Below are 25,133 nucleotides of genomic sequence, written 5' to 3'. Positions count from 1 at the left end.
CAAAGGGCTGCACTACTTTGCATTTCCACTCTCTGCATTCCCAGCAATGTAGAGTTCTAGTTTCTCCACATCCCTATCAATACTTGTTATAGTGTTTGTGAATAGCTACATAATCAACAGTATGTGAACTGAGAACTTCAGATATACAGGCTGGATTTAGAAAAGTCAGAGGAACCACAGATCAAATTGGCAGCATCCATTGGATCACAGAAAAAGCGAGGGAATTCCAGAAAAACATCGACATCTGCTTCATTGGCTACGCTAAAGCCTTTGACTGTGTGGATCACAACAAACTGTGGAAAACTCTTGAAGAGATGGGAATACCATCTCTCACCTTACCTGCCTCCTGAGAAGCAGGTCAAAAAGCAACAGTTAAAACCTGACATGGAAGAACGAACTGGTTCCAAATTGGGAAAGGAGTTCGTCAAGGCTGTGTATTGTCACTGCTTATTTAACTTATTTGCATAGTACATCATGCAAAATGCCAGACTGGTTGAAGCTCAAGCTGAAGTCAAGATTGCTGGGAGAAATATCAGTATCCTCAGATATGCAGATAACACCACCCTAATGGCTAAAGCGAAGAACTAAAGAGCCTCTTGATGAAGGTGAAGGAGGAGAGTGAAAAAGCTGGCTTAAAACTCAACATTCAAAAATCGAAGATCATCGCATTGTGTATCACATTGTGGTTTCATTTGCCTTTCCCTAATTATTAGTAATGTTTGAGAATCTTTTCATTTGCTTACTGGTCATGTGTATTATGTCTTCTTTTGGAGAAATACCTATTCAAGTTCTTTGCTCATCTTTTAGTTTGTCTTTTTATTATTGAATTGTAAGGATTACTTGTATATTTTAAATATAAGTCCCTCAACAAATAATTGATTTGAAAATATTTTCTCCCATCCTGTGGGTTGACTTTCTTGATACCGTTGAGGCACAAAGATTTTTAATTATAAGTGCAATTTACCTATTTTTCTTTTGTCACTCATACTTTTATAATACCTAAAAACTATGTTGTCTTATAGTTTTAGTTCTTACATTCAAGTGAGTGATACATTTTGAGTTAATTTTTGTATATGGTGTGTCTACCTTTTGCTTTTTTCTCTTAATATGTCTTGGAGATCATTTCATATCAGCTGTAAAGAACTTCCTCATTCTTATGATATCAGGGTATTTTCCTATACAGATTTATTAAATTTATTTAAACAATCCCCCCATTGATGGACATTTATATAAACATTTGGGTTTGGAAATTATTTCAAAATGTCTTGTGGCTTGAAACATTTCATACTAGCTTCCTCGTATTTGACAGACTTTGTTGTTCTAAGCAGTTCTTACCATTCAGAAGCCTTTGAGTAAATGCCAGTCCTCTGAGGGGAATGATCCCAAGAAATTATTTCAAGAGCTTTCACTCCATTAGATGTTTACAGTGAGTCAGGAGGCAGAAGATTCTTTCAGTTATCAGAAAGTATCTGTAAAAATACTTTCGGAGGAACAAAGTGTTCTAACATTTTGTTACACATGTTAACTATATTTGTTTACAGATGAGTTAGTAGCAAGTGTCCTCCTTTTGCTGTTCTGTGGCATTGTTGTCTCTTGTGTATATGAATATAGGTGGGTAATAATCTAAGCTTTGGGCAATTCAGCCAGCCACTCAGTAAGCAATAGGATATCTGGAGATTTTGAAACATGTGGGTCTCTTTTTTAAATAAAGAAGAAGTTTGGGGGAAATCTTGAAATGCTCTCACCACTTTGATAATCTGCAAAGGCTTATCTGGCCATTTGAAGGTAAGCAAAAAGGCCAAGAGACAGCTAATATGATAAAGCCCACTCCTTATAGTTCCTGAGCCTTACTTGTAACACAGTTCCTTTTTTTTTTAATTAAAAAAGATTTTTTTTGAGGAAAAGTTGATTTACAATGTTGTGCCAATCTCTGCTGTACAACAGTGACTCAGTTTTACACATATATTCATTCTTTTTTTATCCCATGAGATTGTATATAGTTCCCTGTGCTATACAGTAGGACCTTGTTTATCCATTCTAAATGTAAGAATTTGCATCTGCCAACCCCAAATTCCCAGTCCATCCCTCTTTTTCCCCGCTTCCCACTTGGCAACCACAAGTCTGATCTCAGTATAACACAGTGCTTTATTAAGAGACAATTTCCTCTTATTTTATGCTCCAATCAAATTAGCATGATGTCACAAAAAGTATTTTGGAATTGTTCAAATCCCTTTTCTGTTCTTGATGATAATGGATACCTTCAGTAAGTTACTTACCCTTTCTGGACTAGAGTCTTTTCATCTGTAAAATAAATAGGAACTAGATGAATTTCCAAGCCTGTAATAGATTAGAGCAGTTAATTAGGAGGTGGAATAGGGTATACTGAAGGCAAACTGCAGTCAGCAATACTGACAAGTGATTACTTGATTGGAATGATAATTGTAAGAACATTTTTTAATTTTAATGCACAAAAGTTCAAAAATAATCATGACTGGAGGCAACTGGATAGAGGCAAATAGTCCTACATATCTGAGTGGTCCCAGAGGGTAACACTAAATTATAGTGTTCTTGATGGCCACACAAGTCCTGAGTTACCGAAGAGTTAGCCAAAATTTCAATAAAATAATATATTTATTTTTATCTTTATTTTGATATAATTTTAGACTTACAGAAAAGTAATGAAAGAATGCAGAGAATACCATCTACTGTTCAACCAGATTTCTCAAATGTTAACATTTTATTACATTTTCTTAATCTTTGTATGTGTATCTTTCAACTATGTAAAAACAGCAGAAATGTTGGTACTTTATCCTTTAATACTGTGGAGGGTGGGGGTGCCACCTTTACCCTTAAATACTTTAATGTGTGTTTTGTAAAGACTAAGGACCCTGAGGAGGGCATGGCAACCCACTCCAGTATTCCTGCCTGGAGAAGCCCATGGACAGAGGAGCCTGGTGGGCTACAGTCCTTAGGGTCACGGCACAACTGAAGTGCCTTAGCGGGCATGCACGAAGTCCAGTGGTTAGGACTAGGCACTTTCACTGCATTTTCACAGTGCCTGCCCTATTTCTCCACTGTCAAGGAACTACTTTTTCCCTCTGATTAATAACTATCTTGTGGAGGAATGCTTCACAACTCTGTAAATATTGTTTTTCTGAAAATCTTCACTCACTGTGTTATCTTTTTATGAAGACAGAAGAAAAATAATGCATTTTAGCAAGATTTTCATCAAAATAGTTATGGTGTTAAAAAATAACTTCAAGAAACTGAAACTGGCAACCATATGACAAATATGACTACGTAGCTGCTGCTGCTAAGTCGCTTCAGTCATGTCCGACTCTGTGCGACCCCATAGACGGCAGCCCACCAGGCTCCCCCCGTCCCTGGGATTCTCCAGGCAAGAACACTGGAGTGGGTTGCCATTTCCTTCTCCAATGCATGAAAGTGAAAAGTGAAAGTGAAGTCGCTCAGTTGTGTCCGACTCTTCAAGACCCCATGGGCTGCAGCCCACCAGGCTCCTCTGTCCACGGAATTTTCCAGGCAAGAGTACTGGAGTGGGTTGCCATTTCCTTCTCCAATGATTATGTAGAATTCCTTACTATTAATACTTTTTTCAATTAATTTTTATTTTTATTAATATTAATAACTTCAAAGAAATTATATATGTACAATTCTTAGTTTTAAAAAATATCCTTTACATATCTAAAGTCAATTTGTAGGTTAATAAATATAAAAATAATTTGGTTTCTTAGTAGTATTGTTGCTTTTGAAAGATTTAGAGGAGTCATTCCCAGAAGTTTTTCTACTTTGTCCAGTGTTGGGGGCAGAATGAACAAAACAAAAATTGTTTGAGAAAATATTCTAAATGCCTTTCCTTTCCTTCATTTTTCTGTGTTTCTTCAGATCTCTGCCAAGAAGCCCACTTTTACCTTATTGCCCAACTTAAAAATATGCATTGTTGCCCATTTGCTCACAGGATGAGGTTCCAGCTTCTCAGCTTACCCTTTCAACTTTATGATTATTTTTTTAATAATTCTCTTTATTTCTGGTTGCACTGGATCTCCGTTGCTGTGCAAGGGCTTTCTCTGGCTGTGGTGAGTGGAGGCTCCTCTCTAGCTGTGGTGCTCTGGCCTCGTTGCTGTGGCTTGTTGCAGAGCTCAGGCTCTGAAGTGGGGGCTCAGTAGTCGTGGCATCCAGTCTTAGTTGCTCCGAGGCATGTGGCATCTTCCCAGACAAGGAATCGAACCTGTGTCCCCTGCGTTGGCAGGCAGGTTCTTTTCCACTGTGCTTCCAGGGAAGTCCCCCCTTTCAGCTATAACATTTTCTTCTACCCTAGCCAAACTAATCTACACAGTCTGTTTGGAAACGGTGTCTCGTGCTTTTCTGTCTCTGCAAAATGCTTTTCCTATCTGTTTTGATTCTTCTCAACATTCCAGATAAAATTCTAATATATTTTCCCTAAAATACTCCCTGACCTCTTCATTTCTCAAACTTCAACTTTAATTAACTACATGTAGTCTATTTGCACCTTAGGGAGATGCTTTATAGGAACTTTTCTAGGGACAATAAGGTGGTATAAACAGGAAATAAAATACAGATTGGGTAGCCCGTAAGCCTTGTTTGGAGGGCTCTTTGTGTCCTCCCTTGTGCTCTGACCCTGCATGCTGTATGCGTCTAATATTTGCTGTATACATTCTTGTGTGTTTGTATATGTGCATAGTATTTACTGAGACTGCATCCCCACAGAACCTAGCACTTACTTGCTATAATAAGTCATTTAATTGATGTTACTGTCTTTGTTTTATTTTAACAAAGCCTGCATCTCAACAGGAAAGCGGGCACATATTTTCATTCTTGTCTTGTATTTTACTTCTGTCCAAGGGTAAGCATTTATACTTGAACTCTTTTGGGAGTTGTAAATTGGTACTAATTAATCTGGACTGTTTTGCCAGATTTTTCTAAGAGCCAGAGAGTTTGAGTGGAATTAGATTTCCGTTTTAGGGCAACTTGGTTTCCTTTCTTTCTTTGTTCAAAGGTACTTATACATTTCATTAACCAAAGCTTCACATTATAGGAATCCTAAAAATGCAACTGTTACCAGTAAACTGTTAAGTTTACTCCTCAAATGTTCCTTGAGAACTTTGTGACCACCAGGAATTGTCTCCGGTGTTGGGCACACACAGGCCAAATAAGATGAGGTTCCTTCTTTCAGAGTCTTGAGTCATAGTGAAGTTCAAGAAAATTGCAGGACTAAGTATCAGAAAGCTTTGGCTTCTCACTTGAAAGTGAAGCTTCAGTAGACTGCAATTGCAGAGGGACATGCAAGAAATATTGAGTAGTGGGGGCAAGAGGTAGGCAGATCAGGGAGATTTTTCCTGAAGTCCTGTTTAGGTGGAGTCAGGATTCTGTAGGATTTCAGAGGTGGCCTCATCCCCAGTGGTGCCCAGAAATGTGCCCGCTGCAGGGCACGCTGAAGGAAGCAAGAGCAGGCTGATGCAGCTCACCAGCAATTGCCCTCACCAAATATAAAGCAGGAGAAGGAGGAAGCAAATAAGGGAGCTTTTAAACTGGGTTTTAAATTAAAAATTAGCATGGACAAATTTGCATTTTATTCAGAACCTGCCCAAAGAATCACCAGGTAGAAGATCAGCTCTTTCAATACATACCTGTGGTCCTATAAAGGTTGAATATTTCCTCCCTCATTTAATTCATTTCCCCCTGTGTGGTTAAAATGTGGTTGGTCTGCTTAGAAAATGAACTTATAGTTGCCGGGGAAGGGATAGTTAGGGAGTTTGGGAAGGTCATGTGCACACTGCTATATTCAAAATGGATTGCCAACAAGGACCTATTGTATAGCACATGGAACTCTGCTCAATGTTATGTGCCAGCCTGGATAGGAGGGGAGTTTCAGGGAGAATGGATACATGTATATGTATGGGTGCATCCCTTCTCTGTTCACCTGAAATTATTGTTAATTTGTTAACAGTTGTTAATCAGGTGTGCCCCAATACAAAATAAAAAGCTTAAAGTTTACAAAACAAACAAACAAACAAAAATGTGGTTAGTCTGCTTGTCCAGCTTCAGGTTGCTATGGCAGTAGACCCTGGTTTTATACATTTAAACCTGAATTTCTCAAAAACCAAGCAGATAAGTGTTGTGTCAAGCTCTCATCGACAGACTTCTAGGGGATTTCAGGAACAGTACTTTAGAATTTCCAAATGTTTGATGTACATTTCGTTTGTTTCTGAAGTGTGTATGTGTATGTATGTGTGTGTATATATATATGTATATGGGCTTCCCCGGTGGCGCTAGGGCTTCCTAGAAGGCGCTAGTGATAAAGAACCTGCCTGCCAATAGAGGAGACATAAGAGATGTGGGTTCAATTCCTGGTTCAGGAAGATCCCCTGGAGGAGGCTGTGGCAACCCACTTCAGTATTCTTGACTGGAGAACCCCATGGACAGAGGAGCCTGACTGTCTACAATCCATGGGTCGCAAAGAGTCAGATATGACTGAAGCAGCTTAGCACACAACATATATACACACACACACATACACATATACATGTGTGCATATATAAATATTATAAAATAATTATTTTGTTTATTTATTTGGCTGTTCTGAGTCTTAGCTGCAGCATGTGGGGTCTAGTTCCCTGACCAGGGATCAACCCTGGCCCCCTGCATTGGGAGTGCAAAATCTTAGCCACTGAACCACCAGGGAAGTCCTCTAAAGTATGTTCTTAACAATTAAAATAATAATAAGGAATAGCACGCCAGACATTAAATTATGTACATAATTTGGGGACTTTGGATACTGCCATGCATTCTTCAGAATAAGGCAGGTTTTTGTAATTTCTATATATACATTTAAATTTGTGAGTGTACATTTAGCAGTGGAGTAGAGCATCGCCACATCTTTTGAAAGCTTCAAATCCACGTGTGTACACTAATGTGCTTCTGCCTACATTCAATTAAATGCCAGGCAAGGCTTGGCTCATCTGCTTCAGGCATAGTCTTCTTTATTATAGTATCGTAAGTAGAGTCCAACATCTCATTGGTATGTTGGATAGTGGTTACAAGTTTGTGTTAGTTGCTAAGTCACATCTAACTCTTTGTGACCCTACGGACTGTAGCCCACCAGGCTCCTCTGTCCATGGAATTCTCCAGGCAAGTGTACTGAAGTGGGTTGTCATTTCCTTCTCCAGGGGATCTTCCCATCCCATGGGGTGAACCTGGGTCTCCTGCATTGCAGGCAGCTTCTTTACCATCTGAGCCACAGCCACCAGGGAAGCCCCTGAGGGCATTTTAAAAATCTTGATGCCTAGGCCACACATATACTAATTAAATCAAAATCCCTGGGAGTAGGGGCAGGACATGGGCATCAGTATTTTTTAAATAGACTTTATTTTTCACAGAAAAATTGAGAGGTTGTATCGCCATATACCGGCTTCCCAGGTGGTGCAATGGTAAATAACCCGCCTGCCAGGGCAGGAGACGTGGGTTTGATCCCTGAGTTGGCAAGATCCCTGGAGGAGGAAATGACAACCCAATCCAGTATTCTTGCCTGGAAAATTCCACAGACAGAAGAGTCTGGCAGGCACATGGGGTTGCCAAGAGTCAGACACAGCTGAGCACATAGCCGTATACCCATTATTCCTTCTGCTTTCCACACATGCGTAGCCTTCCTCATTATCAACACCCCCACCAGGGTGGTACATTTATTACAGTGGGTGAACCTGCATCGACACGCCATAATCAGTCCAAGTCCATCATTTACATTCTTGGTGTTCTTCGCTCTTGGTATTGTATATTCTGTGGGTTTGGATAAATGTGTATAGTAAGTTTTGAGTACTTCTTGTCTGACTTGTATATGAAAACTACCTCTATCTTCATTGTGTATGGAGTTCCCCATGTTTGTTTGTTTGAATAATGTTTGTTGAAAAATGTTTGTTTGAATAATATTAAGACTTTGTTAAAGGTTGATAAACAGCGTAGTGAACAGAGCTAGGCTTTGGATCGGAGGGTTCCACAGTTGCTGAATAAGTCACTTGGGCAAGTTTTTTTGCCTCTCTGAGCTTCCATCCAACAGATAATACTCAACAGTGATGTTGGAAAATAATAAAAGTACCATAGTTTGATAATGTTTAACCCATAGTCAGCACTTAAGTGGTGGTTTGCTATTGCTCTTTTTCTTTTTGTCCTATTTTGGAGACAAGGAATATCCTTCTTGTAATCAACTATAGGCACATACTTTACCATCTTTTGTTTTGCTGTCCTTATAATATTTTGTATTAGGCTTTTCTGGCTTAGATTACATTTTGGCTCAAATATCTTCTAATATACTGTAAGCCTTCTAATAATATGAATTTGAGAGTTTGGAAATATATAGATTTACAGTACAGTGGCCTTTTGCTTGGTCTTTTGCCATTTCAGCACTTGGGAAATACAAAGCATGTGAGAGTGTTATTCTGTTATCCATGGATATGCCTCCAGAGCTTACAACATGGTTTTTATGCTGAGCATTTAGTTCACTATACTCTGTCAGAAGTAAAATGATCTGATTTCTTCCCCAAAGTATCTTATTTTCATTTTCTTGCTAAAAACTGAGAAATGTTTTGACAATTTTGGACAGATGTTTGGACACAGATGATACAATTCAGGTTGACTACAACTGCGGCGTTTGTGTTGACTACTTGATTGGAGACTTTGGACTTTAGTGGGAACCGCTCTGTCTCTAAGCCGTTCTGGGTACATCCCCACACCCAGGCCTGGTGCCTCTGCCACGGTACTATGGATGTTTGTTCATTTGTCTCTCCGCAACTGTCAGTCCACTAAGGGCAGAAGCCAAGTCCCAGCATGGCTGAAAGAATAATGGTTGATTGAAAGAAGGAAAGCTGTAGCAGGAAAGAAAGATGAACAGTGCATACATAGTGGAGGGCAAGCAAGAAATGCCAGGGCTTTAAGGAGTCAAATGATCAGTGCAATGACTGGTCTGATTCAGGACTTTTTGAATCTCTCATTTGAGAAACAGAAAGGTCTTTGTTGGTGTAAAAGGGTTAAGGGTACAGATGTGGCCAGTTAGCCATCAATCATGAGTGGAAGGAATCAACTCAGAGGAATCTGGTAATCCGGTGTGTTAGTAACAGTACATAACTTTTTTTTTTTTCAATTGAACATTTCAAAAGATGAGTTGCCTTTGGGATTTTCTCATCTAGGTAGGAAGGTGACTCTTGGAGGAAACCTGTCTGTCTACACTTCCTCTAAGATGATGTCAGCCTCCAAACTTGACCCTGAGGAATCTCTGCACTTTTGTGTTGAGCATTATGCTGAAGCCATTGTTTGTGAAGCAAGTATAATTTTTTATGGCTGAGCTCAAATGAGTTGAGTTTGGTCTCTTTGATTCATTTCTTTCTTTCATTCATTCATTTCCCCCCTCACCGTTCAGACAGACAGTGGAGCGCACAAAGGTGGCCCCGCCCTGGTTCCGGGCAGCTGGCCCCTCCTGTGGAGGGTGAGGGGCGCCTTGCTGGGAAAGGCAGGATGTAAAGGGGCGCAGGGTGAGTGAGGCCTGGGGGGCAGACATGGGGAGGAAGTCACTTTTGTTTAGATTGTGGCCTGAGGTATAACTTCATGTTCCTAACAAAGAGCTCAACTTATTAATACTTAGGGCTCCTTGAGTAGAGTATATTTTTGTAGCCTCTCCTCACTTTGTGCCATCAAGCTGAGGCAGACCCAGAATAGCCGTGATGCATGGCAGAAAGCCGCCCCCGTTGGCCGCAGAGGCCTCTGACTTGGCACCGGCCTTGTTTCTGCCGACACGCATGGTCCATTGACTTCCCTTCATCCACCCTGGGAGTCACCGCTGGGAGACTGGGAGAGCGCCATGAGCTGGATGCTTTCACCGGAGCCTAAAAAATACCTATGTAATATCTTATTCAGACTGGGAGTCTGCAGTGACATGGGATGATGTGGATTAGAACAATAGTTTCTCTACATCTCCGTGTTCTTTATATTTGCATTCTTTAGCCATTTTAACTAGACCCTTAAAACTCTCTTCTATGTATAATTTTACTATGTACTTCCATAATACTCCTAGTCACTTTAAAAAAAAAAGGCTGGACAAAGCAAACCATTTCCAATTGTTTAAGAATCCAGTGAATTCCTCCCTGGCTTAGGCTACATGGAATGTAGTCTGAGAAGGAGACCCATGTTTTCCTTTCTCTTTCCCCACACAGGAGAAACTTTCTAACGGGTTCATCAGAGCTGATCAGAAGCTGCTGTAAGCACTCTGGGATTCTTTGATGTGCATGTAACCACACGCAGTGTAAATCTCTGCTGAAACTTCTCCCTGAGATCAGCTGTGCAGAGTACCTTATTCATAGCAGTTCTTTTGGCTGATTGCCCTTCTTCATTCTCATGCGTCATGACTTCCTGTCTCCTCATCCGTACCATTCTCTGTCCTGGGGGCTCATCGCCGGCAGAGGCATGGCCAGGCGATGGGTTGACTACTCAGCATGTTTTGGGGGGAAGTGCAGGAGGAGATGAGATGAAGTCTGAGAGGTGGCCGGGGTTAGCTTACACTGGGCTCTGTGAGCCACTGTGAGTGCTCAGACCTGATCCTGGCTGATGTGGGGAGTCCTTGGAGCGTGTTGTGTAGAGTGATAAGATCAGAGAGGTCAAGATCTCTCTGACCCTCCGTGTATTGACTGTAGTTAAGTGGCTGAGGGTGGAAGAGAGAACCAGCTTAGGAAGTCACAGAAATAGCCCAAGTGAAAGATGATGGTGGAATGGACCGAGATGGTAGCACTGGAAGAGCATGCAGAGATCCATTTCTAGATATATTTTTAGTGCAGACATGTTTTGTGATGGCTTAGAGGTAAATTGTGAGAAAGAAAGGTGTCCAGAGTTTTGACCTCAGCCACTGGAAGGCTGGAGTTGTCACTTACTAAAGTGGAGGGCAGATTTAGAGGTAGGAATCATCTTTACATTGTTAAATTTAAGATGCCAGTTAGATTCAAGTGACATTGTTGGGTTAACACTTGCATATGTATGTGTGTGTGTGTGTGTACGGGAGTCATCAGCATTTAGGAGATATTTAAAGCCCTGAAACTGGATGAGGTCACCAAGAGAATGACTGGACAAGAGGTCAGAGGGGTGAGGGACTTCCCTGGTGGTCCAGTGGTTAAGAACCCGCCTTTCAGCGCAGGGGACATGGGGTCGACCCCTGGACGGGAACTGCAGATCCACATGTCACAGGGCAACTAAGCCCGCGTGCTGCAACTACTGAGCCCAAGCTCCGCAATAACAGAAGCCCCCTTGCACTACAACAAAGACCCAGTGCAGCCAAAATAAAACAATTTTTAAAAGTTCAGAGGGATGGCCTGGGAGTGTCTAGCATATAGAGTTCAGGGGACTAGAAAAGGAAGAGCTAATGAGATGAGAGAATCAAAAGGGATGAGATACTGATACCAAATTGGGGGAAAAAAATCGTTCCAAGGAGGGAGTGATCAATTGTATCTAGTGTAGTTCAGTCAATAAGATGAGATTTGAGAATTAACTGTCAATTTAGTCACATGGAAGTCACTGGATTTCTTAACAAGAACCGTTTTAGTGGAGTGCTGGGGATGAAAGCCTGAACAGAGTTTATTCAAGAGAAAATGGGAAGAGGGAGACTGGGCACAGTGACTGTGGACAATTATTTTAAGATTTGTAGATTAAAGGAGGGCAAAAAGATCTTACCTGGGGGGCAATGCAGGGTCAAGATTTTTTCCGCTAAAGTATATAGTGTATATAGAATAATAAATTTATATAAATGTATATAGTTCTATGGCTGATGACAGTAACTCTAGAGAATGAAAAATTCAGGAGAAAAAGTGAGAATTGCTAGACTAGTGTCTCTAGGTGGCTGAGAGAAGATGAGGCACCGTGGAGACGGGTACACACATTTCCTGCAGAGGAAGGACAGGCCACAAATGCAGATGGAGGGTAGGATATGGCTGGGGACACAGCGAAGTTCTCTTCCGACTCTATTTTCTCACGGAAACAGGAAGCACGGTCATTAGCCGAGCAGAAGCAGGGGGAGTCCACAGTTGAGGTTAAAGAGAAGGTATAAAGTAGTCATTTAGGAAAGTGGGTCCTTGACGGAGAGGGGGATGTGGGAGGATTGCTTGGCACCATCAAGGGTCCTGTTTGAAGTTAGTGGTCATGGATTTAAGGGGAAGCCCAGTCAGTGGGATCGTGTGCTTTTTCCGTCTGTGATCAGCTGCCCTGGTAGAGATGCAGAATGGATGAGACTGTAAAACAGTTGCAGGACTGATGGATTCTGGGTTTTAATGTGGCTGAAGGATTCAATAAAATCAGGGTTTTGGAGGAAATGTTCTGGAAAGATCAGAGGTGGTCAGTCAGAGGGTAGAGAGCCTCAAATAAGATTGTGGAGGGGGTACTGGTATTGATGATAGGATCTGGGGCAGCAGTTCTCAACCAGGAGCAATTTACCCCTGAGTAGGGGAAATCTGTGGTTGTCTGAAGACATTGTTGGTTGTCACAACTGGAAGGGGAGAAGACACTTCAGACACCAAGTAGAGGTCAGGGATGCTGCTAAACATCCATGAACAGGAGAGCCTCCATCCACAACAAAGACTAATGTGGTCTGATTGTCAGTAGTGCCACGGTGGAGAAGCCCCATCTAGGCTATGATTATGGGAACTAGTAGCTGGGATAAGTCTGAGGACAAGATTATTGGAAAAAAGAAGATAAAGAGTAAGCCCATGGCAGATTCATATCAACGTATGGCAAAACCACTATAATACTGTAAAGTAATTAGCCTCCAACTGAAATAAATAAATTTTAAAAAAAAGAAAATAAAAAGCTTCCTATGACTAATGGAATCTCCAAGAATTACAAAAGGAGTAAGAGAAAGAGGGTCAGGGATAAGAGGAGGTTAACTAGCTATGTATGAAGTTATTCTATTTTTCTGCAACTAGCCGATTGGTTGGAGTTGGAATTGATTTTCCTAACTCTAAAAACTACGTGTCGAAATTAGCCAGAGTGATGATATGTTGTTTTTAAAAGCCACTTGTTTTTTAACCAGTTTTGGCATAATTGTCTGTCTTAAATAGATTGTCTAAAAACCCATTTAGGGATTTGGTTGGTCTTTTTGGTCTTATATGACTGGAAACTTGGGCACTTGGCCTAGTTCCATCTGTAAATAACTTCTCAGGGTAACAGTTCTTGCAACTAGACCTTGTAGCATGGATCTTGTTTGGGAAAATCGTTGAGAAACTTATTTATTGATTTTAAAGACTGTGACTTTCCTTGCAGTGCTCCTCACAGTGGAGAAAACTAGCCAAAGTCACCCAGAGTAAATCAGGGCCACGAACCAGCGTTGCTTCCTGGAGGCAGTCACAGCGCCCAGCCTCGGGCTCTGCTTCGCTTTGAGCTCCCGCGCCCGGGGCCGCTCCTCTGCTGCCCACAGAAGCAAGGGGTGCCTTTTGTTTGCTTCTTGCTTAAAAGAAGGTCTTGTTTTGAGGTTTGGACCACGAATAATAATCTGTTGTTCTCTATAATAATAATCCACCCTCTTTAGCAGAAAAAAATCTACTTGATTCAGTGTGGCTATCAGTTTATTTAGAAGAATGGCCAAAAGTGCCCATTGTGTCCTGAGAATAAACATTTGCAAGATAGTTTGGGGGAATGGGGGAGTACTCTGGCTCTTCTTGGCCTGGAGTCATAAAGACCTCAGGAAGAAAAAATTCTGAAAATGACCATCAGTCCTTTGTGACAATACCCTTCCTTATTCTACTCATCTGTTACATTCTAAGAATAATTGGAACACTGTAGATAGGGATTCTCTCCCAAGTATTTCTTCAAAAAATATCTTATTTTGAAAATGTGTGTTTCTACTCTTTTCTGCGTTAGCTCTGTTTCCACTTTTAGGCCAAATTAGGTTCTTTCTAATCTTCATTTAGTCCATGAAAGAGTTTCTTTTTGGGTGAAGATTATTTTATCTTAGCAACAGTCCTTAATAATTCCCGCAGTTGCCTCTGATTGTCGATCTTGAAATGATAGACATTTTGATGACTACTTCCTGGGCTTAGGCTAACTGAAGAATTCAGTGAGTCGAGGAATATGTGATCCGGTGTGGTTATTATTTCTTGAGTACACATGTTCTCTGGGTAAGATTTCATTAATGAACACAAGATATGGTATGCGTTTTTCCCCCTTAAATATAGGAAAAGAGTGTGTTAAATAATGAACATGGCTTTAAAATAAAGTGATCTCTTAACTAGAACAGTTTAAATTGGTTTAAATATGGAAGATGAGAAAAGATCAACCTGATATAAATTGAAATGTATGAGGTGACTATAAGAACCATTTAAAGAATTAAAAATACAGCTTCCACATCATTAAAAACAGAGCATCAGAGAAGCGTGATGAGATGTCCTTCAGTAGATGAACTGATAAGCTGAAGTACAAAGGATGTTGTTCAGCAATAAAATGAAGTGATCTATCATGTCATGAAATGATATGAAGGAAGCTTAAATGAGAGAAGCCAATCTGAAAAGGCTACATTAACTATATGATTCCAGCTATAGAATATTCTGGATGTTAGTGATACACTAATGCAAAGTGTTAACAATAGAGAAAACTGGAACTTGGGGGAAGCAAGAGGGAATATATGGGAACTCGCTGTTTTTTTTTGCCTGAAGCTCAGTCTTAACCTCGGGACCACCAGGGAAGTCCCAGGAACTACCTACTCTCTGCAAACCTCAAACTGCTCTGAAAATTAAAGTCTGTTAATTCAAAAGAAAACATACATATTAGGTAGAACTGAACTAGTAAAAATGTCTTCTTACTAAAAAACAAAAATCCAAGACTCTAATATACAGTGGTGGTGTATTACTGTATACAGTTTGTAATGTTCTTTTATCTTTTCTTTGTCCTCAGAAAAATATGCACAGTGGTATTCATGCTAAATCCTACTCCTAAACTTTCCTTGTTCCTCTCTCTCCAGTGACATATGGTGTATCGGCCTTGGAGGTGTATACACCAAAAGAAATCTTCGTGGCAAATGGGACACAAGGGAAGCTGACATGCAAGTTCAAGTCTACTAACACAACTGGCACGCTGACCTCAGTCTCCTGGAGTTTCCAGCCAGAGGGGACTGACACCACAGTGTCGGTAGGAATGCTTATTTGATCTCTCCTGGTCCTATCTCATGGTGTTCTTTTTATTTTTTTAATTAGAGGATAGTTAGAGGATATTATGGATATATAAAGGATATATATATTATCCTCTAATTAAATGATAATTAGAGGATATTATTTTTGAGTAAACTCCGGGAGTTGGTGATGGACAGAGCGGCCTGGGGTGCTGCGATTCATGCGGTCGCAAAGAGTTGGACACGACTGAGCGACTGAACTGAACTGAATGATGGTTTTTGCCGTACATCAACATGAATCCGTATGAGGTATACATATGGCCCCTCCCTTTTGAAAGCCCCCACCTCCCTCCCCTTGCCACCCCATTAGGTTGTCATAGAGCACTGGTTTTGGGTTCTCTGCATCATACATCAAATTACCAGGGGCTATCTACTTTACTTATGGTAATGTATATGATTCAGTGCTATTCTCTCAAATCATCCCGCTCTCTCCTCCCACTGTGTCCAAAAGTCTGTCCTTTATGTTTGTGTCTCCTTTGCTGCCCTGCATATTGGATCGTCAGTTCTATCTTTTTAGATTCCATATATATGTGTTAATATACAATATTTGTCTTTCTCTTTCTGACTTATTTCACTCTGTATAATAGGCTCTAGGTTCATCCACCTCATTAGAACTGACTCAAATGCATTCTTTTTTTTAGCTGAGTAATATTCCATTATGTATATGTACCACAATTTCCTTATCCATTCATCTTTCAACGGATATCTAGTTTGCTTCCATGTCCTAGCTATTGTAAATAGCGCTGCAGTGAACACTGCCGTGCATGTATCTTTTTCAGTTCTGGTTTCCTTAGGGCATACACCCAGTCGTGGGATTGCTGGGTCGTATGATAGTTTCATTCTTAGTTTTTAAGGAATCTCCATACTGCTTTCCTTAGTGGCTGTATCAATTTGCATTCCTACCAACAGTGTTAAGAGGATTCCCTTTTATCCATAGCCTCCCCAGCATTTATTGTTTGTAGACTTTTTGACGATGGCCATACTGACTCATGTCATGATGGCCTCATGAGATTCTTTACTTCTCTAGTGTGATTAATGTTGCATTCTTCTGATTGGGCACTTGCAAAATAAGTCCGTGAGACTTCAAGGCCCTTTTCTTGCCTCAGACTCTCCAGGGAAAAAAAAAGTAATTTCAGCATCTCTTAAATGCAACTTTTTACCTATATTGTTACCAATATTAATATCTCTATCACCTCTCTCTATCATCTATCTAATGGGTTGGGATATACGCCTGCTTTCCAAATCTTTGAGTGGACTTGTGTCCCTCAGGATTTATAAAAAGGGAGACCCCTGGGTGCTGTGCCTTAGAAGGAAGGAAAGATGAGGTAAAGTCAGAGATTACAGATTTAGTTAACTTCCTCATAGGGTCCAGTTAGGTATGATTCTTGGTAAAACAGAGTCCTAGAGTGAGTGAGAGCAGGAATCCATACAAATGGGAACATAACATGGGAAAACAAAGCCAGAGGCATTCTGTTGCTTCCCGTAAACATGTTATTAATGTGGAAAATGTATCCTATAGATGCAAAATTAAACACACAGATTTACCCAGCAGAGTTCAAAGAATTATTTAAATCTGTGATGATTTCCCACTGATATCTTTTGCCAGACCAGAAGTGAGGTACATAATCTATAGAAAGTAAAGCATCAAAAAAAAAAAAAGAAAGTAAAGCATCATCAGGAAGACACCCAGATGCTCTTTCCTTTGAAGAGCAGTTCTACTTATGCTCAAAACATCTTTGTCATATGGATCATGCATGTTTACATACCCTAAGCCTTAATATTAAAAGCATGCTGGGAACTTTCCCAGTGGTCCAGAATCTGCCTTCCAATGCAGGGGATGAGGGTTGGGTCCCTGGTTGAGGAACTAAGATCCTACATGCCTCGGGACAACTAAACCTGCATGCACCACATGTAGTTGGCACCAGAGTCCATGTGCCACAACAAAGACCCAGTGCAGCCAAAAAAATAGAAGGAGAGTCTGTATTTCTGGTTAATACTATATTTTAGCTAATCAATTTATACTTACATACCAATCTGATTATAGTTAATTCCAGAATGGTCAGTTACTGATACAGGATACTTTAACCCCCAGATGTTGGTGCACAGTTAATAAGATGAGTAGGATGCTCTTCATTTTTATAGATTTTCAAGAGAAGTAAAATTAAGCCCAAAATACCAAAGATGGCTTTTCTGGTCCCTGGAATTAGGGTCCCTGTGTCTGAAACTGAGCTCATCTTTTCTATGCTATGTTCCCTTCTCTGCTAGTTGTTTTTGGATATTTATTTTCTTCTAGGGATCTGATTTTTTGTTTTTTTAATCTTGTGTTTTGTTGGTGGGGTTTTTGTCCTTCCCTCCCCCATCCTCAGCTTCTTCCCTTCCACTGCTCACACTCAACCAAGAAATAAGAACATGTGCTGGATCTTCCTACTTTGTATCTGGCATCTAGATTTTTGTTAACCTTCCTGCTTCTCTGCTCCCCATTGCATGATAAAGACTCTGCCAGGGCTAGTGCAGTAACACCCTTGGTTATTCCTCCACTTTACATCATCCATCTTTCAAGCCACTCCTGCAGTCCACCAGGTGCCTCATCTTAAAACAGTTCCTTCACCTCATCACTGCCCTCTTCAGAATCCTCATGTTTCCCATTGCGAACAGCTCTTGTCTGGAATTCAAAACTCCTCACAGCTGTGTTCCAGCCCCACTTATGTTCTCCTATGTGATCTTCAGTCTAGCAAAAAGAACTTTATGCTTTGTTTTTCCACTTCTGAGCTCTTACCATTTAAGTTCTGTCCCATCTTCACATTCTAATCCCTCTAAATACCTTTTTTGACCTTTTAGCTGTTTTTTTGTGGGGGGCCATGCCACAAGGCATTTGGGATCTTAGTTCCCTGACCAGGGATTAAAACCGTGCCCTCTGCAATGGAAGCGTTGAGTCTTAACCACTGGACCACCAGGGAAGTCCCCCCTTTTTAGCTGTTCTTAAAACTCCCTGCCCACGTTATCTTGGCCACTCCTGTGAAAGAGTGTGCCTTACTAGAGCACTTTTACTCTTCATTATCTTGAATGGAAGCATTTTAAGGATAGAGACCTATCTTACACTTTTGATGTCCCTCACGATGTTATCACTGGCTTTTGCTTGATAAATGTTGGTTGATAAGGAGATCTGATTTCCCTGGTAGCTCAGTTGGTAAAGAGTCTGCCTGCAATGCGGGAGACCTGGGTTCAATCCCTGGGTTGAGAAGATCCCCTGGAGAAGGAAATGGCAACCCACTCCAGTATTCTTGTCTGGACAATTACATGGACAGAGGAGGCTGGTGGACTACAGTCCATGGGGTCACAAAGAGTCGGATACGACTAAGTGACTTTCACTTTCAAGGAGATCTAGTCTCTTTTTTGTATGAGTTTCTTTTTTTTACCATTTTGTTACTCTTTCTTACTGATTTGATCAAATCACTATCAATCAGCGCAGTGCAGCAAACATATACAGTTCCAGTAATGTGCCAAATGCAGAGAAGCTCAGAGACAAATACAGTTTCAGAGGCATCAGGACTAATGAGGCAGGGGCTGCAGAGACCCAGCAGTGGGAAAGGGTGTAGTATAGGTTTTCATTACTGTTTCAGAAATACAGGGCAGGGAATGTCTATAGATGAGGTAGAAAGGAAAGCAGAGACCAGATGACAGAAGGACTTGCTTGCTAAGCTAAGAGCTTGTGGTTTATTTCCTGGTAAAGAAGAGAGGGTGAAGGGCTTGGGCCAGGCAAGATAAGACATGAGAGGCATTAAAATGACAGAAATAGCTTAAGCTTTGAAATCAAAGCTGGGTTTGAATTTTGTCTCTTAAGACCTGTGACCTTAAAAAAAAAAAGACCTGTGACCTTGAGTAAGTCACTAAGGTTCTGAGCCTCACTTTCCTCACTTGCAAAATATCTGGCAGGTGAATCTTACTTGTAGAGTGGTTATGAGTGTCAGAATGTTATTTTTCATGGTATTTCGCATTTCTGTCCATCTTGCAAGCAGAGGCCTTGGCTGCCTTTGTTGTACAGTGACTAGTCTTAGCAGGCAGAGAGGGTGTCTCCTTCTGGAGCAGAAGACAGGCTTGCTTACTGTGCATGATAATAATATGTCTTCCTTTGGGGCAAAGGTCAGATGGGCTTACTGCCCATTTTGGAAGATTGGGGTTTTCCAAGCTTGGGGCTCTTCAGCTGTGATGCAGAGCCTCTGTGTGCACAGCATCCACCCTAGTCCCTCCATGCTGTCCTTGTGGATTTTGAGGGGCAGGGGCCGCAGATAAAAGCATGCTGCTGGCTGTTTGTAAGTATAGGGTTCTTTGTATCCAAGTCTTCTCACAGGAGAACAAAGACTTCCCATGAGTTTTGTGTTTCTGCCAGCATCTGTAAACCTATGGCTGACTTGCAGAGAGGGTAAAATCTCAGAGCCTTCATAGTTCCTGATAAACATTAGTTTATTTTAAACACTGGGTATATATTTGATAAATGTTTTTTTTTTTCCAGTAATCATTTAAGCATTATGAAGGATGGATTACAGGAACTTGAGACCAGTTAAAAGGTCATATAGTCCAAGATAATGAGGACATAAAATCAGGTAGTATTGGTGGGAATCAAATAGAAGAGAGAAACTTAAGAGATAGAATTGACAGGGTTGGGAGACTAATTGAGTGGGAAGCAAGACCAATCAATGATAATTCCACAATGTGTGGTTTGGGAGACTGGCGTGCTGCGGTCAGTCAAGATGTCACAGGTAGAAGGTGGAGTTTGTAGGATAAGGTGGCAAATGGGAGGGTGGGGACAGCTGAGCTAAAGTAAGTAGGCGGTTGGATTAGGAGTCTAGAGCTCCAGAGAGTACTATGGATGAGAGAGAGATTAAGAAGTTAACAAAATATAGATGGCCATTAAATCATAGGAATGGATGAGATTGCACAATGGGTGAGATTTTAGCTTCATTAAAAGACTCTGAAAATGTGTTTGGATTGCTAGTATAGCTCCGTGGTTGACTAATGCTGGTTGCCACCCCCAACCCTACTATTTCCCCATCGGTGAATAAGAACAAAGACATCAGGCCTCCAGCAGAACTGCATAGATTGGAGCCACATATGAAGATAGATCCCCACCCTCCAGGCCTGACCTTATTTTCAGGGGACTGGGTTTGAGAAAGTTACTCTGAGAAATGAGTTCCTTTGCTGAAAGGAGGTCTGCAGAGAGAATGAGACTGCAAAGAGAAAGGCCTAAAGGCTGAACCTGCGAAGGCAGATGAGACTTTTGGGTTGTCTGGGCTGTGCTCCTTTCATATATCCATGACTTTTCTGTAGGAAACAAATAAGTAAAATGGGGTAACTGTCGGAGCCATCATGGGAGGTCCCGCCCGTGACGAGGTCATGAAGAAAATACCGGGCAGGCAAGGCCGTCCGGGACCCCATCCATGACGAGGTCATGAGGAAAACACCTGACAGGCAAGGCCGTCTAGGATAAGGGACCCTCCAGGTTGGCCTCGGCCTCTACCCCACCCTGTATCCTCCCCCCTTTTCTGCTGTTGTTCTTATTTGCCCTGCTGCAGATTCTTGTGTTGCCTGCCGAGAGCCTTCCTGCTCCTCTTTCACTGAATAAAGACCAACTTAAAAGCTAATTGATAAATCTCCTGGATGCTGGTACCCTGTGAAGGGGCCAGGGATGAAGGAAATGCTTCAATTCAAACCCTTTTGCTGGCATTCTGGCTTGTTTGATAAATGTGTGCTCTCATTGCACAAAATGCTCATGATTGTTCTAAACATCCTAAGCACAGTACGCTAACAAAAGAAACTATTAAGCATAGATCCCTCTGCAGGGTGAGAAAAGCTCCACAAATATTATAGCCACAAATGTGCCTAATAAAAAATAGTTTAGATAGAGATTAGCTGGTGACTTCTTGCAGGTAATTAACTTTTAGACTAAGAGCCTGTTTTGTGCCATATCTGCTGTTTTTGAAGTCCTTTGCATTTCTGTTCTGTAAAAAATGTAATCCTATCTAGTTCGCATGGAGATGACACCTAATAGAAAGAAAATAGATTAACCACAAAAAAGACAGGATCGGCTACTGAAGTTGCTTAAAGTTGCACCAGGTGCAAGCCATACATTGTCAACAGGCCTGAAGGCCAAAAGATATTATACGTAGAGATTAACCATAAAAAAGGCCCTAATAGGCACAGAGCCCTTTGGGGGGTGAGGAAGCCCTATTAGAGAATACAAAAAATATTGTTTTTAAAAGTGGTTATTAGATCAACGTTTGATTGATGTTAATGAGCTGAGGTTGTGCAGTGGAAACTATTGTTAATATAGTTGGAGATCTAGAAAAATAAGAGTTTAGCCCTAGTGTAAAAACAATAAGATAATTGTTAATTTTAACCAAGAGTGCTAAACAGGGGCTGCCTCATCAGAGCCGCAGAGTCTTTGTGTGTTAAACTTTTTAGATAAATTTAGCTGAGAACTTCTGCAAAAAGACTGACTTTTATGTCAACAGGATTGTATTTCTATTATGTTACAACTTGCTATACCATGAGACTGCCACTTTTCTGTTTTCTGCTAACCTCAAGGCCAGAAGATAATGTACAAAAAATCTATGGGAAAAGACTCTCATAAACAAAAATATACAGAGCACACCTGGTTTCGTGAAGGACAAGCTGATGTAATGTTAAACTAAGACTGTATGCTTATCTGCCCCTTAGAAATGTGCCAACTTAGGGTATAAAGGCGATGGTGAGAAATAAAGTGACTGCCAGACTCTGCTGCACATCCTAGTCTGGTCTCTCTCTCTCTCTCACTCTCTCTCTCTCTCCCCTCTCTCTCTCCTCTCTCTTTCTTTCTCTCTCTTTCCCTCGCAGACTTGGCCCTATCAAGGCCAGTCTCACGTGTCTTCTCTCTCGCCGACGCCGTTCATCCTGAGGGTTCCCCTGAATCCTGCTGGGGCTAGACCCTGGCAGGTAACCCACCAGATTAACTGATCTGTGATATTTTGGCTTCTTTTTCTTGATGCCTTCATGTATCTTAATGGTAAGCTTTGTGAATGAAGGCTGAAACTTTTGGATTCACTGGGCTCAATCATGGTGTCCGTCAGGCTTTGAAGAATCAGCTGGTCCTGACTTTGAATATACCACCTGTTATCGTTGTGACCTTGGGCAAATGGCTTTGAGTCTCAATCTCCTTATTTACAAAAATATGGCTGATAATTGCTATATCACAGGAGTATTGAGAGGATTAGAGACAATGGACAAGTTTATTTCTTCAACTGAAAAAAGGTTGGGCTCCATGATTTCTAAACCCCTGTCTGGCTTGGGTTCCATTGCTTGAGATTTGGCATTTCTTTTTTCATCACATCTTGATGATGTGACATTTCTTTCTGGATACAGTCTTTTTTCCATGTCCTTCCTCCACAATCTTGATTGGAGCTCCTCAAATGAAGTCTTTTTTAAAAAGAACCCTTCACAGTATGCCTATGCTAGAGTTTAGAACTTCTGCCTTTGAGAATAGCTCATGTGTTCTTTTTTTCTAATTGCAGTTTTTCCACTACTCCCAAGGGCAAGTGTATGCTGGGAATTATCCACCATTTAAGGACAGAATCAGCTGGGCTGGAGACCTTGACAAGAAAGATGCATCAATCAACATAGAAAATATGCAGTTTATACACAATGGCACCTACATCTGTGATGTCAAAAACCCTCCTGACATTGTTGTCCAGCCAGGACACATTAGGCTCTATGTTGTAGAGAAAGGTACTTCCTTGAATATTTTTGTGGTAGTGATACAGTCCCCTCAAGAGTTATGTTTCGGATGTGTTTGAAAGGGGTATTTCTGCCATACAGTTATGATCCCTGTTTCCATGGACTGTGGCTCTATGAAACATCCGTGGGGGTCAGGGAACTCATTCCAACTGGAGTGTTCAATTTCTGCATTTATATACCTGCTGTCTGGAGCATATGGATCACATTCCAGGAGTATGAGTTTTTCATTGTTAGTTAGAAGTAAGGCCAGATTCATTATAGTTACATGTGGTGGGTAGTGGGAAAGGAGATTAGTCTTGTTTTAATATTCTGACTTCCCTGGTGGCTCAGATGGTAAAGCATCTGCCTACAATGCGGGAGACCTGGGTTTGATCCCTGGGTGGGGAAGATCCTCTGGAGAAGGAAATGGCAACCCACTCCAATACTCTTGCCTGGAAAATCCCATGGACGGAGGAGCCTGGTAGGCTGCAGTCCATGGGGTCGCAAAGAGTTGGACACGACTGAGCGACTTCACACACACAATATTCTCCAGGAGAAAGCTTTAACATTGGCAGAAACAGTATAGCTATTTCTTCACGTTTTTTTGGAGAATAAGCCAGGAAATGCAGGTTCTGGATCTCATTTTGAGACAAAGTCTGCTTTGTTGGAGAATAGATTGAGGTAAATTCACATACCCAACTTTTCTTTGAGTTAGAGCATTGAGAGGGATTATATATATAAGTTTGTTTAGTTCTGAAGCTCATTCTTTATCAGTTAATGTTCATATGTCACCAGTTAGGTATTAGGATATCATAATTTGGATAACAAAAGAGTGTGTTGTAATTGCTAAAGGAAGACACTTGTTTATTAACTTAATACAATTTCATTTGTTCTCTCCATAGCGATGTACCTTAAACCTATTTTGTTGTTCTTTCTCTCTAGAGATTTTGCCCGCATTTCCAGTTTGGGTAGTGGTGGGTATAGTTACTGCCGTGGTCCTAGGTCTCACTCTGCTTATCACCATGATTCTGGCTGCCCTCTATAGAAGGAGAAACTCTAAACGGGATTACGCTGGGTAAGAAGCTCTGCTTTCGAGGGGAAAGTTGGAGGGAAGAAGTCAAAATATGTGAAAACTTCTATATGTTGTATGGAAAAAGAATGGTGAAGAATTAGCTACTGTTAACGTTCACGTCGGAACTGAGCTGTCTCCTTAGAAGGTGTTTTGGTGTGGGCAAGCAGAGATCAATGGACTGCCGTTAAACATGGGATATGATGCTAGCATCTGCTTCAGTTTCTTTCTTAGGTTTGGTGAAGTGGACTGCTGTCTGAGTACCTTCCACTCTGAAATTAGTATTATTAAGCCACAGATATCTTTCTCCATTATGAGCTTAATTGGATCTCTTGGTAATAATCTTACAAGGTTCTTCTTTTCAATTAGGTAAATGTAATAATCATAATAATACCTGGGAAGAGTGTGCTGGTAAATGACTCCTACCTGATGTGATGATGCAGGACTTTCCCTGTTTGTAGTTTTATAAATAGTTTATGACTTTGATTGTTCTTGAATGCATGGCTAGACTCATCCAAGGCGGGTGGTAAGAGTTGAACACCAAAATATACCAGCAGTAAAGAAATGTATACTTTCTTTTTGTTTGTGGCTTCTCAAAGAGAACACATTTGAGCAGAGGATGCGTGTCTAATTGAAGGACCCTCTCTTCTTGCCACTCCAGCTGGACAGCTAGCCCATATAAGCTCTGTAGAACTTGTGTGGTAAGACTGAGAGTGAAGCTGGGTTTCAGCTGATGGAGCACAAGCTGTGTCCCAAGTGCACGAAGGGACTGCGATCTGAGAGGGTTGCATGCCCTGAACTCCTTGGCTGGTGGATGGTAGAGACCTCTCTCTCCGGACTCTGCTGCTTTACTTTTTAGGAGTGCTGTGTTTTAAGGAGTTTGAGTGTTCAAATTCAGATATCACTTGCTTGGAATGTTTCTGTTTTGCTGACTATACTCGCTCCCTTGCATGGGGAGTAATTTATAATGAAATAGAACTGGAACATTGGTTTTCAACATGAAACTAATCCAGGTGGTGACATGCCAATCTGTAGTCCATGCTTTTGGGTTAATGAAAGCACAGAAAAGTGTGCCTTAGAACTTGCATGGCATCATGA

At 41.1% G+C, this 25,133-nt stretch overlaps 1 protein-coding gene across 2 annotated transcripts in view; it reads left to right on the top strand.

The window, feature by feature from the left end:
* MPZL1 (myelin protein zero like 1) overlaps window positions 1-25,133 on the top strand; it is a 78,716-nt gene that overhangs the window by 36,300 nt on the left and 17,283 nt on the right. For both annotated transcript variants that reach the window (XM_043450114.1, XM_043450105.1), the window contains exons 2-4: window positions 15,014-15,180; window positions 22,765-22,978; window positions 23,909-24,041. In XM_043450114.1, the coding sequence (XP_043306049.1) occupies window positions 15,014-15,180; window positions 22,765-22,978; window positions 23,909-24,041 (514 nt within the window). The remainder of the gene's footprint in view (window positions 1-15,013; window positions 15,181-22,764; window positions 22,979-23,908; window positions 24,042-25,133) is intronic.

Source organism: Cervus canadensis, chromosome 2 (assembly GCF_019320065.1).
Source record: "Cervus canadensis isolate Bull #8, Minnesota chromosome 2, ASM1932006v1, whole genome shotgun sequence".
NCBI classification, from domain to species: Eukaryota; Metazoa; Chordata; class Mammalia; order Artiodactyla; family Cervidae; genus Cervus; species Cervus canadensis.
This window is presented reverse-complemented; position numbering and strand designations above follow the sequence as displayed.